The sequence below is a fragment of the Gorilla gorilla genome, chromosome 22 (assembly GCF_029281585.2).
Source record: "Gorilla gorilla gorilla isolate KB3781 chromosome 22, NHGRI_mGorGor1-v2.1_pri, whole genome shotgun sequence".
NCBI lineage: Eukaryota > Metazoa > Chordata > Mammalia > Primates > Hominidae > Gorilla > Gorilla gorilla.
In genome coordinates, this window is record NC_073246.2 from 43,968,900 (window position 1) to 43,984,263 (window position 15,364).

At 50.0% G+C, this 15,364-nt stretch overlaps 1 protein-coding gene across 1 annotated transcript in view; it reads left to right on the forward strand.

Moving 5' to 3' along the window:
* UMODL1 (uromodulin like 1) overlaps positions 1–15,364 on the forward strand; it is a 72,359-nt gene that overhangs the window by 15,174 nt on the left and 41,821 nt on the right. Inside the window, exons 5-7 of the mRNA XM_055373635.2 lie at positions 1,987–2,173; positions 3,986–4,126; positions 12,665–12,931. Coding sequence (XP_055229610.1) covers positions 1,987–2,173; positions 3,986–4,126; positions 12,665–12,931 — 595 coding nt within the window. The remainder of the gene's footprint in view (positions 1–1,986; positions 2,174–3,985; positions 4,127–12,664; positions 12,932–15,364) is intronic.

Genomic DNA, 15,364 nt, shown 5'->3' on the forward strand with positions numbered 1-15,364 from the left:
TGCGCTTCAGATCTTTCGTGTGTCCCATATGTCCCTGGGTGTCTTGGTGTCAAACCCAGGGTTGGGTCGCTCCTTGGCCATTAGACTAAGCTGGCTGGGAGCCCAGATCAGATGGTGCACACCTCGTGTTGTTCTGGGCTGCTGGCCAGTGAGCTGCTAGACAGGTAGTCTGCAGCCTCGGCCTTAACAGCCCGGGCTAGGAGTGATTCCTGTTTCCTCTTAGCTTGTTAAGGGGACTGCCCAATTGGCCAGTAAGAAACTAGCTCTGAAGCCACACTGCCTGGCCCTAGTGTTGCCACTCATCAGCTGTGTGACCTTGGGCAAGTCACTTAACCTCTCTGTGCCTGAGATACCTCCTCCATTAAACATAAATAATTGGCCAGGAGTGGTGGCTCAAGCTTGTAATCCCAGCACTTTGGGAGGCCAAGGCAGGCGGATCACTTGAGGTCAGGAGTTAAAGACCAGCCTGGCCAACATGGCGAAACCCCGTCTCTACTAGAAATCCAGTAATTAGCCAGGCGTGGTGGCACGTGCCTGTAATCCCAGCTACTGGGGAGGCTGAGGCAGGAGAATTGCTTGAACTCAGGAGGCGGAGGTTGCAGTGAGCTGAGATCGTGCCACTGCACTCCAGCCTGGGCTACAGAGCGAGACTCTGTCTCTAAGTAAATAAAAAGTAAATAAATAGAAATAATCATAACCCTGCCTGAGACAGGGCCATGAGTTTAAATCATACATGTAAAGAGCTTGAGATGGTTCCTGAGCTTCCTGATGTGTGTGGGGCCTGAGATGTTGTGGTTGTTGTGTTTTCAATATTGATGCGTGCCACCTGCTGTCTCCTCGTGCATGTAGGTTTCTTGTCTCCAACCAGCCCATTACCCCCTGCAGAAGCGCCTGCCTTGCACAGGGGTCAGGCACCAGCAGGGGCTGGTCTCTGAGGCCTGCTTCTGCTGCTGAATAGGGGGTTCTGGTGAGGTCGGGGCTGGTTCCCAGTTCTGTATGCTAAATTATGAGCTGCATCTCCTCCCAGGAAGGTGCTTCAAGTGTGTATCGGAGGACTCCTGCTCTCCCCAAACCTCCTTTGGAGTTCCCAGTGGAGACTTGGGGGTTTGCTGGCAAAGTTTGTTCTGGTGACCACTGGTCTGGCTGTGCAGCTGCCGGTTCACCTGGCTTCCCAAGGGTTGAGATTTCAAGATATTAAGCTGAAATAAAAATACTGCATATGAAATGAGGAAAGTGATCATTAAACCTCAAAAAAATAATTGGATGTGTACAACAGGAGACCGTGGCTTTTGATCTCGAATTGTCTAATTCTAGTTCTAATTCTCTGTTGTCAGCTGCAAGAGACCTGCAGTCTTGGCAAGGGCAGAAGACCGAGGGTCCTGGGTCTGGCTGCTGTATTAGTGTCCTGGGGCCACTGTAACCAAGGACCACAGACTGGGGGCTTCAAACAACAGAAACTTATTCTGTCACAGTTCTGGGGGCTGAAGAGTCTGAAATCAAGGTGTCAGCAGGGCTGGTTCCTCCTGAGGCCTCCAGGCCTCTCTCCTTGGCCTGCAGACGGCTGTCTTCTCTGTCTCCTCACACTGTCTTCCCCCATTCATGTCTGTTTCTGTGTCCAAATTTCCCCTTTTTGTGAGGGCACCAGCCATATTGGATTAGAACCCACCTTCACTAATTATATCTGCAGTAACCCTATTTCCAAATAAGGTCACATTCTGAGGTACTGGAGGTTAGGACTTCAACATATGGATTTTAGGGGACAGAATTCAGCTTATCACAACTGGTACTGAAAGGTACTGATAGTTCCGGTTTGTAGGGCTTCTATTGGGATAGTGATGGATAGATAAGTACTGTAGAGGTTCTTTGCTGAAGAGCATAATGGTGCGTGTGTGTGGACAGTTCATTTCAGCTCTGCAGGCCTCAGTCTCCTCGTCTGTCTGACGGGGTGTCCTTCTGCTGTGTGACACTCTGATTCTGCCTTCACAGGTCACCAGCGCCCTGCAACCAATGGCCTCCACCGTCCACCACCTGCACTCAGCCCCTGGGGACGCCTCCACCACAGTGTCGCGGCTGCTACTGGGCCTGCCACGGCCACTGCCTGTGGCTGACGTCTCCACCCTGCTGGGTGACATTGCGAAGCGTGTCTATGAAGTGATCAGCGTCCAGGTGCAAGGTTGGGCTTCCCTCAATCCTCCCTCTGGGGAGGCTGCAGGGCGGTGCCTGAACAGCCAAAATGCAAGGTGGACGCTAAAGCCAGACCAGTCCTTTGTCTTTTAAAGGAGGTTTAAGTTCAGGAGCAAAAGAATAACTGGTTCAAGTGTGTTCATCCCACAGGTGTGGGACCCATCTTCAGCTCACCCTGTAAACTCCAAGTCCCCAAATGCAGACCTCGAGAACTTATTTTGCACCCCATTTCCCGCCCCTCTCCCCTTCCCTCCATCTCTCCTCGGATCCCTCTGGCCTCCTGCCCCCTCGGCAGGCTTCTCCTTCCATCCTAGTGAACACTGGAGTGCAAATCCCAGAGCCACACACAAAGAACTTGTTTCTTCAGTTCTTTGGTTTCCTAAATTTCCCTCTCGCCTCTTTCCCACCCTTGCCAAGGACATCCTTGTACTCCAAAGGCTCCTTCAGCACAATTTGTCTAAAGTTGAATTTGTATCTGGCAAAGCACATAGACGTGGCCTTGTTTCTGGAAGAAATTACCTATTCTTTGTTGTTGTTGTTGTATGTCAGGAATTGGCAAGCCTCATCTAAAAGGGATCAGATAGTAAATATTTTTGGCTTTGCGGGCCCACGTGGTCTCTGTCTCAACGACTCAGCCCTGCTGCTATAGTAGTCACAGACAGTCCGCAAGCAAACCCCTGGGCTCCCGTACGGCTTCCTGTACCCAAGCAGGAGGCAGCCAGGCTAGTCTGCTGCTCCCAGGGCTTTGCAGGAGGGTGGCTGCCTTGGTGAAGCCTCTTCTATGACACTGAGGAGGCACGTGACAATGCCAGGGCTCAGAGCCGTGTGAAAGCTCTTGTGATTGCATTGATCTCCCTTCAGATCCGCACATGTTCTTCAAAACCAAGCTGCATTGCTCTAGTGCCATTAAAAAAAGTGCTCGTTCTGTCATCTGCTCTGTCAATGACCTTTGGCCAGAGGTTGCAGGAGCACACCTGTGGGTGGACCAGTTGAGTTTATTATTCGAGGCAGCGAGGGAGAACCCACACCATGGAGAACCATGAGGTCTCTCAGTAAAAGATTGTTAGAAAGAACCTGTTATAGGATGTGGGTTTTCATTGGGTGGTTTGGGTCTAGGGAAGTGTGATTTTGTTCTGAATTGAATGCTGTCAGAAAATGGAGGCAACTCCACGACTGGGAATCTCAATACATCTAAGCAAAAGAGATGGGAACAATTGCATAAAGATAAGCCATAGTTTGTAAAGAACTAATAATCACTCATTTGGGCCAAGGGAGGGGCATTAGTATTTTGTGGGTGACACATGAGCTTATCGCGCTGTCTGTACTTAGACAGCATTATGAAGAGGCCCTGTCTGAGGCTGGTTGCTGTGAGATGGTTCTGTTTGGGTGGCCTGGGCCAGCCTCAGAACGTCAGGGGTGGCTCTGGGTTTCCTTGTTGGCGCAGAAAACACCCACTGATTTGCTTTACACTTGGGGTGGGATGTTTTGGCCCCGTCTTTTCATGACCACTGAGACTCAGTCCAGCCCACAGTGATTTGCTCACGTGAGGCTGCCTGGTGAGCCAGCCACGAGCCCTGCCTGAACGTGGGCTGCTGCTTGGATGAAGATGGCCAGCAGCCGCACAGGGCCCTCTAAGACGAGGCTTCCATAGTCCCCCTTGGGATCACTGCCCAAGGCACCCCTCAACCGACGTGGCACAAATTCGTGGCACGAGTCCACAGAGGCCGTGTGTGTGCAGGTAGATGAAGACGACGAGGTAGCTGTGACTGCTGAGTGTGGGTCCTGCTCTCCTTCCCTGTAGATGTGAATGAGTGTTTCTACGAGGAGCTCAATGCCTGTTCTGGAAGGGAACTGTGCGCAAACCTGGAGGGCTCGTACCAGTGCGTCTGTCACCAGGAAGCTCCAGCCACGTCTCCACGGAAGCTGAACCTGGAGTGGGAAGGTAACGGCTAGGCTCTCTCAGATGGCGTGGGAATGGCTTAATTCCTGTTTGCCCCCGGAATACTCACCAGCAGTGCTTACAGCTGCAGCATTTACCCCGAGATAACTCTGCCATGAAATATCTTGCTTTTATTATTATTTTCGCATCACTCTGGTATATTGACTTTGGAAACAAAGGACACAATTCTACTTATAGCATTCTGCTTTTAGTAGTGGTATTTCCATTTACAAAATACAGTGATTCTCAATCACTGAAAATGTCAAATCCTAGAAAACAGCAGTCCCGCATGTGTTGTTAACATTGTTCTCAAACAAGTTGTTGGCCGACGATTCATTTGCTGAACCTGTTTTTCTGAAATAGATGATTCTGATGATTCAGACAGTTCTGATGTTAGTTCTGTTTAGAAGTAATTCCAAGAACAGTTTTTATATTTTGTTTTCATATTGAAAATCAGTTAGATTTGCTTCAGCCCCAAAGAGCGTGTTTATGTAAAATTAAATGAGTGCCGGCAGTGAGCTGCCCTTTTTTTCTTTGAAACGGGAAAAGGGTGAAGGCATTTTTTAAAGGCTGGATGGTCTTCAGACCACAAGGACTCTTCTTGCCAAGAGGGAACGGCTGGCTCACCGGCACAGAATACACTTAGTTCTTTCAGCCATTATTGATCTCCTAGTGGGCCACCCTCGCATCCGTTCTTTGGCTTGGGAAATGTTGATTTAGGTGCTATTCACTGTGCTAGGTGCTGGTAATGGAAGCATGCAGAAGCAGGTCCTAATCTCTGCCTGTCTAGTGGATTGTGGAAATGGAGACATTTTGGCACATGAAAGGGCATGACTGATGTCTGCACTGGAACCACGAGGATAAGCTGGGACCATCCCTAGCATCGCGGGATCAGCCTGGAGAGCAGAAGAGCAGACTGGGTGTGGGGGGAAGCATGTAGATAAACGTGCCCAGGTCTGTCCCTGTTGGGCGTGGGGAGGGATGTACCAGCCAGGACTGGCACACGGGATTGGCTCTGCCATCAAGCAGCTTGGAAGAAGAAGTAACTGTGTAACCTGAAATGTAGGAAGGTGCTATAAAGACGATACTCTGAGTGCAGGAGTCTAGGGTGTGGAAGGTGGTGGAGAAAGGGATTCTGGCAACATTTTAGAGATAGAACCTCTGGAACTTATTGATTAATTCAGTGAAGAAGAGGAAAAAGGAAAGAAGACGGAATCCAGATATCTTGATTGAACAGTGGAGTAGAAGGTGTTTCCATTGGAGGGGATGGGGAAGACCCGAGCTGTTGTTATTATTGTCAATAATAGTTATAGCTGAGATGGAGTGAGTGGAGGTGCCAGGATGCTGACTGAGTTGGACTCGTGGTGCTGGAGCACAGAGGCGGGGCTGGGCTGCACACGTGAGTCCAGGGTCACCTCCAGGTGACACTTACACCATGGTATGGCTGAGAGAAGGGAAGACGCCTGGGGCCTGTGGCCAGAGAACCCCAACAGTGCCAGGTCAGTGCAGGAGGAGAGGCTGCAGAGGACCTGGGTAAGGCAGGAAAACAGCTGGAAGGGCGTGCGCAGCAAGGTCAGCAGGGAAGGCTCAGCAAGCCCCAAGCGAGCAAGCGGTAAGCTGGCCGGCAAGCAGGGAGGGTACGCGCATGGGTAACAGCAGGGCAGGAAAGTGCCCGTGGGAACTGCGGGGATCCGGTGCAGACTTCAGGAGCGCAGAAGGGAAGCAGCCGGCAGCCTGGGTTAGGAAGACAGCTGGAGGAGAGAAAGAAGCGAGAATAGCCGAGAATCCTGCAGGGAAGCTTGACTATGAAGAGGCTGAGGGAAGGAAAGCCTGATGTGGAGGAGGCTGTGGACTCCCAGGGGGTCTCTCAAAAGACAGGCGAAGCTGATCCCGGCTCTTTCTATTCCCTGTTCCTTTCCAGGTTTTGACCTTATTGAATGCAGGGTTGAGGTTTTTTTTTTTTTTTAAACCTTATTTAAATCCTGCTACATGTGTAATTTTATAAGCTGCTTTCTTCAGTTCCTATATAATGTGTATAAAGTTTCCAAGAAGAAGCCTGGTTTTCACCATGATAATTATTGGTGGTTGAAAACTAGTGGCTTTCTAAAGCAATCATATAATATTCTTTCCCCTCACGGGAGCACTTCTGTTGCTTTCAAGAGTCTGGAACTGTAACCTTGTGACAGGGGTTACAGAGAATCCCTTTATATCCAATTTGAATTCGTTAATCATTTAATTTCCATGTTCTTTTTCCTTAAAAGGGACTCAACAGTGAGGACCGTCCCTTTGTTCACAATAACACCACAGCTGGCAGTTGCCCGCACTTCACGCGCTCTGGGCTCTGCTCTGAGCACTCTGGGTATTGCTTCGTTTAAATTCTTAGAATAACCCCAAGAGGCAACTACTATCCTTAAGCTCATTTTTTTTTCAGAAGAGGAAATTGAGGGAGACGAAGGTGATTTTCTTGCATAAGATCCCAAGGCTGGTCCTCTGAAGACGCACATGAACCAGCTGTTCACGACTCCCTGCCGCCCCGGTGTGCCAAGGCCGTCTTCCCTAGGAGCCCTCTGGCGGGGACCTGCCTGAGAGTGTGATGGGCTCTCCCCCGCCCTCAGGGGCTGCCTTTTGTCCCAGTGCACTCAGGAAAACCGCCATGCCCTTTCCAACCTTCATGAGTGCTTAGGACCAAGAGTTGGGTAGAGCTCCAGAAGAGTTGAATTATTTTATTTGGCATTCTAGAACCCAACTAGGAAAAGGAGTCTAAGGTTCTGGCTTATTTATTTATTTAATTAATTTTATTTTTTGTTTTTTATAGAGACAGGGTCTTACTCTGTCACCCAGGCTGGAGTGCAGTGGCGTGATCACCGGTCACTGCAGCCTCCAGCTCCCAGGCTCCAATCTCAGCCTCTGGAGTAGCTGGGACCACAGGCATGCACCACCACAGCCATGCACCACCACAGCTGGCTCATTTTTAAATTTTTTTTGTAGAGACGAGGTCTCACTGAGTAGCCCAGGCTGGTCTCAAGCTCCCAGCCTCAAGAGATCCTTCCTCCTTGGCCTCACAAAGCGCTGGGATTGCAGGCAGGAGACCCCGTGTTCAGCCTAAGGTTCTGATTGGCTCTTCTCGTTGTCCTGTGGGCGAGGGGTTGGGGGAGTGGACCAGTTCCCAGAGCCAGCTGTGGATGTGGCGGGCTCCAGGGTCAGATCTTCCCCCCATCACCAGGAACATTCCCCTCCTATCAGAATGAGGCTGTGTGGGGAGAGCGGACTTGCCTTCCACCCGCTCGCAGATGAATCCCTGGTGCCCCGCAAACAGCAGGCACTCCACAAACGTTTCCTGGATCAATCACGGAAAGAGAGGTTTTCACAGTGGTCATCCCCGGGGTCTCCAGGTATTAAAAATTTCCAGCCCAGCTCTGCCAGCAAAACACTGAGAACACTCCTGTACCCCGCAGCACGTGGCCTTGAGATCCACTTAGAACTTTGCGCCGCGTCCACACCCCACGGCACCCCACTAAGCTCTGTAGAGAACTGTCTATAGATTCCTGCTCTGTGGCTTCCAGGGTGAGAATCCTGTCCCTTTCGTGAGCACAGAAGGTTGGAAAACAGGTATTTTCCGAATAGTTATTTTTACCCTGGTCAGTCATCTGGAAAAATATTAGATTCTATTTACGGTTAGGTTTGTTGGCAGTCACACTCTGCCGTGTTGCTTGGCACAGTGAACTGCCAGATTGCGTCAGGATACAGGGCCGCTCGAGCAACCGCCAAACACAAACAGGGGAGGCTGCGCGGCCCCAGCTTCACTTCTAATAGGGCAGGACACACTAATCCAGTGTTTCCAGATCAGCAGTTTAGAGTGAATTCCAATTGCATATTGCTAAGGGAAACAGCATCCCCGGCACCTTCCCTGCTGAACCAGAGATGAGTCACGGCTGCCCGGGAAGAAACAAGGGCCAGACTGTCAGACGTGGAGAACCCAGGGTGCTTTACCCAGATAGAGGCAAAGTTCTGAACTTGTGTTCCCAGCTGTGGATGGGGGGGGCTGTGGAGCAAGGGCTCTGGGGCCTGAAGTTTAGATTATCCGCATTGCCGTGGCCTTGGGTCATACAAACCCAGAGTCAAGAGCATCATTTTCTAGGGCCACATTTAAGGGGGACACTGAAAAGGGTCCCCATTTAAGGGTAACCAAAGGAGGGTGTCCTGGCTAATGAAAAACCAAAAACCAAGTTATAGGGGCCTACCCTGGAAGAGAGGAGTCAGGGGTAGAAGGAAGATTTCTAGTTTTAAAATACCCCAAGGTCTGTCCAACAAAAGAGAGATTGGCCTTAGCACGTTAGAAGTTGGTTGGTTGGTTTTACAACACAAAGAAAACTCTCCAAGCTGTGCTGTCCAGCCACGGGAACAGCTGCCATGAAATTTTGTTAAAGAAGGGTTGGGAGATATGTAAGTTTCCCGGGTTTCCCTAACAAAGGCCCATGAACTGGGTGGCTTCAAACAAGAGAAATGTATCCTCTCACAGTTCTGAGGACCAGAAATTTGAAATAGTTACCACTGGGCCTAAATCAGGTTGCCAGCAGGGCTGTGCTCCCAGGAGGCTCTGGGAGAATCCATTCCTTGCCTCTCTGCCCTCTGGTGGCTGCCGGCATTCCTTGGCTTGTGGCTGCATCACTCCTTTGTTTTCTTCTGCTGTTGTTTTTTTTTTTTTTTTTTTTTTTGAGACAGGGTCTTGCTCTGTCACTCAGGCTGAAGTACAGTGGCACAGTCTCGGCTCACTGCAGCCTCCACCTCCCAGGTTCAATTAATCCTCCTAGCTCAGCCCCCCAAGTAGCTGGGACTATAGGCACACATCACTACGTCTGGCTAATGTTTGTGTTTTTTGTAAAGATAGGGTCTTGCTATATTGCCCAGGCTGGTTTCAAACTCCTGGGCTCAAGCCATCCACCCACTTTGGCCTCCCAAAGTTCTGGGATTACAGATGTGAGCCACCACGCCCAGCCCTACTCCATCTTCAAGGTCAACATCTTTGTTTTTTCTCTATTCCAGCTTCATACCGCCTTCTCCTTTGTGTGTGTGTGTGTGTGTCTGTGTATAAATCTCCCCTGATTCTCTTTTGTAAGGACACTCGTGATTGCATTTAGGGTGTACCTGGGAAATCCAGGATTATCTTTCCATCAGAAGACACTTCACTGAATCACATCTGCAAAGATTCCTTTTCCAAATAAGGTCACAGTCGTAGGTTGCAGGGATTAGGACTTGATATCTTTGAAGCTCATTATTCAGCCTACTACTGGTGATAGGAAAGCTTAGTAGTAAGGCAAGTGAACTTTGCTATTTCCTATTGTTCAGCTTTGCCATTTACTACCTACTTGACCTTTCTAGGCCTCAGTTTTGTCCTCTGTAAAATGGGGATCCTAGAAGAACCTATTACCTGGGATTGCTGTAAGGACTAAATAGGATAACATGGCTGGTGCACACAGCACCCAGGAAACATTACCTGTAACCATGTCGCTGATAGCTTGGCTGGTTTGTGACATGGATGTCATGGGAGGGAGTACTGCAGGGGGCTCATACCAGGGAGTTAATTTATAGCTCCCTGCAAGTTCCTACTGCTGCTATAATGCATGCTGCATTAGCTTGGACACTGTGGACCTTAACTCATCATTGTTCCCTCAGTGTTTATGGTGATGCTGGGTGCATAGTAGATGCTCAATTAAAAAAAAATTGAGCCATAAGAAATTGGTGCCTTTATTGGTCAAACATGGTCAAATATGGACAATTCCAAATGCTTCAAGGTAACATACTGGAGAAAGGGCCACACAGATATTGGATGGCAACATTGTCCTCAGGGATAATGCATTTCTTTGGATTAGATGAGATTCTTTTTCCCCAAATGCTCGCAATCTCTCTTAGTTGCAAAAGTCACTGACAGCAGCTTCTGCAGATGCCTCGGAGGGTTTCACAGCATTTGAAATGCCAGGTTTGCAGGTCCCCCATCCAGTGATCCAAAAACCCCCTGGCGTCTTAATTTAAAGAGTAAATATACTTATTAAAAGAGGTAAAGCATGCATTGCCAGCCCCGTACCCTTTGAGACTTCTTTCCAAACACCATTCCTCTGCGTTCTTTTCAAATAAGTACGGGTGCCCTTTTAATTTTAACTCTGCTCCGTTCAGAAGCACTCCTTATAGAATGCGTTTTTAAATGGCCTGTAATCTGGGTGGGCCATCTGTTGTCCCACCCATGTGCTCTCTCACTCTGCGTCAAGTTTGAGATCTGAATGGCAACAAGGAGGCAAGGTTGGAGCCCTGGGTGTGGGCTGGGGGCTGCTGTTAAAGCTGCTGTGCCTGCTCGTGGCCGCCCCACTTTCCTGTTTGCAGGGCGTTTTGCTGTCACACCATCCTCCACCAACGTGGATTAAAAAAATGCTTGGGGCTGTGTCCTGACTGTACAAAAATAGAACAGTCAGTGCTTTTAGCAGACTTTTTGGAAAAGAAATTGTAACCCTTCCTTCCTTTTTCAGTGAGACATATGTTCCCAAGGAACAGACTTTAAGAAGCTGGGTGGTTGTTAGAAGGCCAGGCAGTGAGTGGGGGGTCTTTTTGATTCCAGGGTTCTGGTGACCCTGGAGACGGGGGTGCCACCCACAATGTCAGGTCCCAAGCTTTGGGCCACCCTCAGTTGAAGCATTTCTGCTTTTCTTGCCACTAAAGAAAATATCATGAAGAATGAATCTATGTCTGTTTCTCTGACCAGTATGCCGAAAATCACTGGACAATCCTGTAAAAAGTATAGATGCGTCTTTTAAAAAACTACATTCTACCCCACATCCTAGAAGTGTTATTAGGACACATCAGAATTTGGATGGATGTCACTGATCCTGTCCGAGTGAAGCCTGTCCAGATTCCAGTAACAGATGCTCATCTGCTGGGAGGTGGAGCGGCAGGGTTCTCAGTGAGGGAGCTCACCTACACAGGGACCAAGATTCAAAGGAGGCAGCTCAGTCTCAGGTTGGAAGGAGGAGACAGCAGGGCTATGTCGCGTGGTGGTGACTGGGCACTAAATTGGATTCTGAGCCTCTCAGCAGCCAAGGCGAAAAGGGAAATGAGTTGGATAGTGTTGGGTTTTTTTGTTTTGGGTTGTTTTGTTTTTTGTTATTGGGAGAAAGCAGGCACGTGTGTCTAAAAACAGAATTCTTCTCATGATACTAGAAAGCATATATCCTACCAGTCCTTACAGAAAAGGCTTTGGGAAGCCACACATTATAAAATTATTATTTTCTTTACCATGGTTTTGCAAAATATATTTTTAAAAGTTCTTTGTTGCTTATTTTTATAGAGCTTAAATTCTGATGTGAAAATTTTGGTGCGTAGACTGGGGGCCGTCTACTTTTTATATAATTCTTACTGCCCAGACACTTGCTGTACAGCCAGAATGTTTTTAACCAAAAAAGAGCTTCAATGCTATTTGAGCACTAGAATATATATAGGTTGGTACATCAGAGCTTTGTTCTCTGAGGCATGGATTTCAATAGGAAAGCATAAAAAGGGCAATAAAGGAAGCTCAGCCTGATTTCTGAGTCCGGCTTCCTGATGAGGCCATTGTTTACGGCGTGATGAGTCAGCCCAGTGCAGAAGTTCTCGTGCAAATGATCAAGTGCTTGTCATGAATCAGAGCAGCCCAGGGCCTCAGGAGAGGCTGGCAAGGCAGTATTTGTAGATGTGGCACAGAAACCTTACACTGTCGTGGCCATTGCTACAAATGTTTTCTGTACCATGACTGTATACGGGTCCCCAGAGAGACTGTTCTGACTTTCTAGTAACCACCGATTCTGGATCCCAGAGAGCCCCACGACTCAATGCTGTTCACTGTGTAGACACAGGCACACTTGGATGACTCCCACCCTCTAACTTGGCTCAGTGATAGAGAGGCTGGGATTTCAACTTCAGACCTCTTGCTTCTCCATTTCGTCTCAAATATCCCCATCACCTAATGCAATCCTGAGCTACCTTCCAAAATTACTCAGAAGCCTAGAGAGAGAGAAGATTGATACCTCTGTTTTGAATGAATGGGTTTCATTTATTATTGGAAAAAAAAACAGCGAGTGGGTCAGGCGTGGTGGCGCACACCTGTAATCCCAGCACTTTGGGAGGCTGAGGTGGGTGGATCACGAGGTCAGGAGTTCAAGACCAGCCTGGCCAACATGGTGAAACCCTGTCTCTACTAAAAATACAAAAAATTAGCCGGGCGTGGTGGCGAGTGCCTGTAATCCCAGCTACTCGGGAGGCTGAGGCAGAGAATTGCTTGAACCCGGGAGGCAGAGGTTGCAGTGAGCCGAGATCGCACCACTGCACTCCAGCCTGGGTGACAGAGTGAGACTCTGTCTCAAAACAAAAAACAAAAAATAGCCAGTGCTGTCCTGGATGGGTCAACTTGATCAATACATCGGTGAGAACCAAGTTGAGATGAGGTTGTGTTACCTGCTTCAGAAGAGAAAGCCGCCCTCACTGACCCTTTGCTCATCTTCTCTGTCTGTGCTTTCGTAGATTGTCCTCCAGTCAGTGACTACGTGGTCCTCAACGTCACCAGTGACAGTTTTCAAGTATCCTGGCGTTTAAATTCTACACAGAACCACACTTTCCATGTCCGGGTTTACCGGGGTATGGAGTTGCTCAGGAGTGCCAGGACACAGAGCCAGGCACTGGCGGTGGCTGGGCTGGAGGCTGGAGTGCTGTACAGGGTGAAGACCAGCTACCAGGGGTGCGGGGCCGACGTCTCCACCACGCTGACCATCAAAACCAGTAAGACCCCCAGTCAGAGACCCACGTTAGCTTGCGAGCTTGTCTTTCTATCCCAGGTCCGTGGCCCTAGCATGTCGCGTTCTTCTTCCTATAACCAGGGCACCAGAAGTCACTGACCGCCCTGCACTTCCTCCCTCCCCTCCCAGTCATCCCACTGCCTGCCTGGCATTGCACCGGCCCGCTGGTGCCTTCACTGGCTCCCTCGCTTCCCTACATGTCGTCCTGTTAGGGGTTCACTCTGCCATGTGAGGGGACAACATGTGGACTCAGAAGCACCAATAAGGCATCAGCTCGGGTGAAGCAAAGGAATAAAATAATAATAATAAAGCAGAAGGCGGCAGCTCCTGGCAGGCAGATCCAGACCCTGCCTGCTTACCCAGCAGCACTGAGGCCGTCTAAGTTCCCTCCCCGAGAGGGGAGCATCGCTGACGTTTTCACGCCTTGCTTCCCTCATGATGCATGTAAAGCGAATGCCATGCCCACCACATTGGTGCTGGGACAAAACGTTTTTTCTTTTTGAGACAGGGTCTTGCTCTGTCACCCAGGCTGGAGTGTAGTGGTATGATCACAGCTCGCTGCAGCCTCGACCCCCTGGACTCAAGTGATCCTGCCACCTCAGCCTCCCTAGTAGCTGGGACCACAGGCACACACCACCACACCAGGCTACATTTTTTATTTTTCATAAGGATGGAGTCTTGCCATGTTGCTCAGGCTGGTGTCAAACTCCTGGGCTCAAGTGATCTCAGGAGGCAACTTTTGTCTCCAAAACACACATGACGCACACATGAACTTGGGACTTGTGTCAGGAAGGCAGCCGGTGTGGCCCATCTGGGTCTGTCCCGGGCAGCCCACTTGGCTCTGCCCGTGTCTTGCTCCCCACTTGCCTGGTGCCCAGTGGTGCCTAGACTTGGTCAGATGAGGCCTGGCTGGTGGAAGTTTTCCCCCAGGCTGGCATCTGTGGCTGTGGGGTGTGAATGTGGGGTTGCTGGGGCTCCGTTCTGGTTCTGGGTTCCGATGTGTGTCCCTGACGTAGAGCCAGTGGGAGCCCTGGGCTGTGGGCTTTGGGCTTCATGTCTCAGCAGAGCGTACAGAGCATACAAATTGCTGCATGAAGACCATACTGGGGCCTTTCTCACTCACAGGGGTTAATGCTAGTGACAGTGAGTGGTGGTGGAGAATGAATGGCGGAATGAGTGACCTTCTGTGGCTCGGCTCTACCCCCTTTTCAAACTGATTTGGGGCGGACCTCAAGCTAAGTCCTCATAGCAGCCAACACGGGCATCCAGAAAGCCCTCAAGCACCCCGGCCACCCTCGACACAAGCCCTCCACTGTGCACACGGCATCCCGTTCCAAGCTGACTCCACCTCATCTTCTCATTTCATTTCCAAAGTACTCCAGGGCTGAGGGGAGGGACACTCTTTTCCCTTTTTGGAAACTGAGGCCTGAGAGGCAGTTCCGTTACAGAACCATCCTCCAGGGTGCAAAATTGATCTCTGTTGGGAAAAGCAATAGGAACTTGCAGCTCCCTCCCCACCCCAGCAACCCCGTGCCCTCCTCACCCTCCCCACCCCACCAACCCCGTGCCCTCCTCACCCCCCCCACCCCACCAACCCCATGCCCTCCTCACCCTCCCCACCCCACCAACCCCGTGCCCTCCTCACCCTCCCCACCCACCAACCCCATGCCCTCACCCTCCCCACCCACCAACCCCGTGCCTTCAGGAAAAAAAATACCTGCATTCCAATGTCAGGCACAGATAATTTGGAAGACTCTAGAAGACTCTAGAATTACCAACCTATTCCACTTCCCAGCCTTGATTTTCTTTCCTTTTCCAGATTATAAAAATGCCCTTTTTTTATAGAGCCCTTTTTTAAGGAGCCCAATTTGCTTTAAAGGCCTTGTCTAATTCCACCTTGTCATGAGCCTGTGACGCCGGGAGGCAGCAGGGCAGGTGTTACGGTGGCAGCTGATGCCCAGAGCCTCCAGGGAGTCCAATTCCCAGGGCCCTGGAGGAGACCGCCAGTCCACGGGGCTCTGCGATACGTCGGGGCCTGAGAATCGGAGGCCACATGGAGTGCTACTCCCTCTTGCTAAGATGGGAGATTCACAGGGGCCCCAACTGGGAAATATACAATATATAACATTGGTGGCATTTCTGTGGCCTTCAGTGTGGCGTGCATAGGTGACACACTCTGATGGCCTGTAGCTTGCCAGCTGGGAGAGAGCCAGGGTGGGGCACAGCTGCGGGTGGCTGTTAGATAACTAGAGAAACGTGCAGAATTGCCGCCGACCTGCTCCTGTGCCCGCCGACGCTTGGGTTGTGCATGTTGGGTTTCCTTTCAGTAATGAAAGATGAATATTCCCGTGTCCCATCTTGAAGCTTTTTTCCATCTTTGCTTATGCCCCAAAATAACGCAACCTCCCTTGTAAGTAAGCAACCCTAC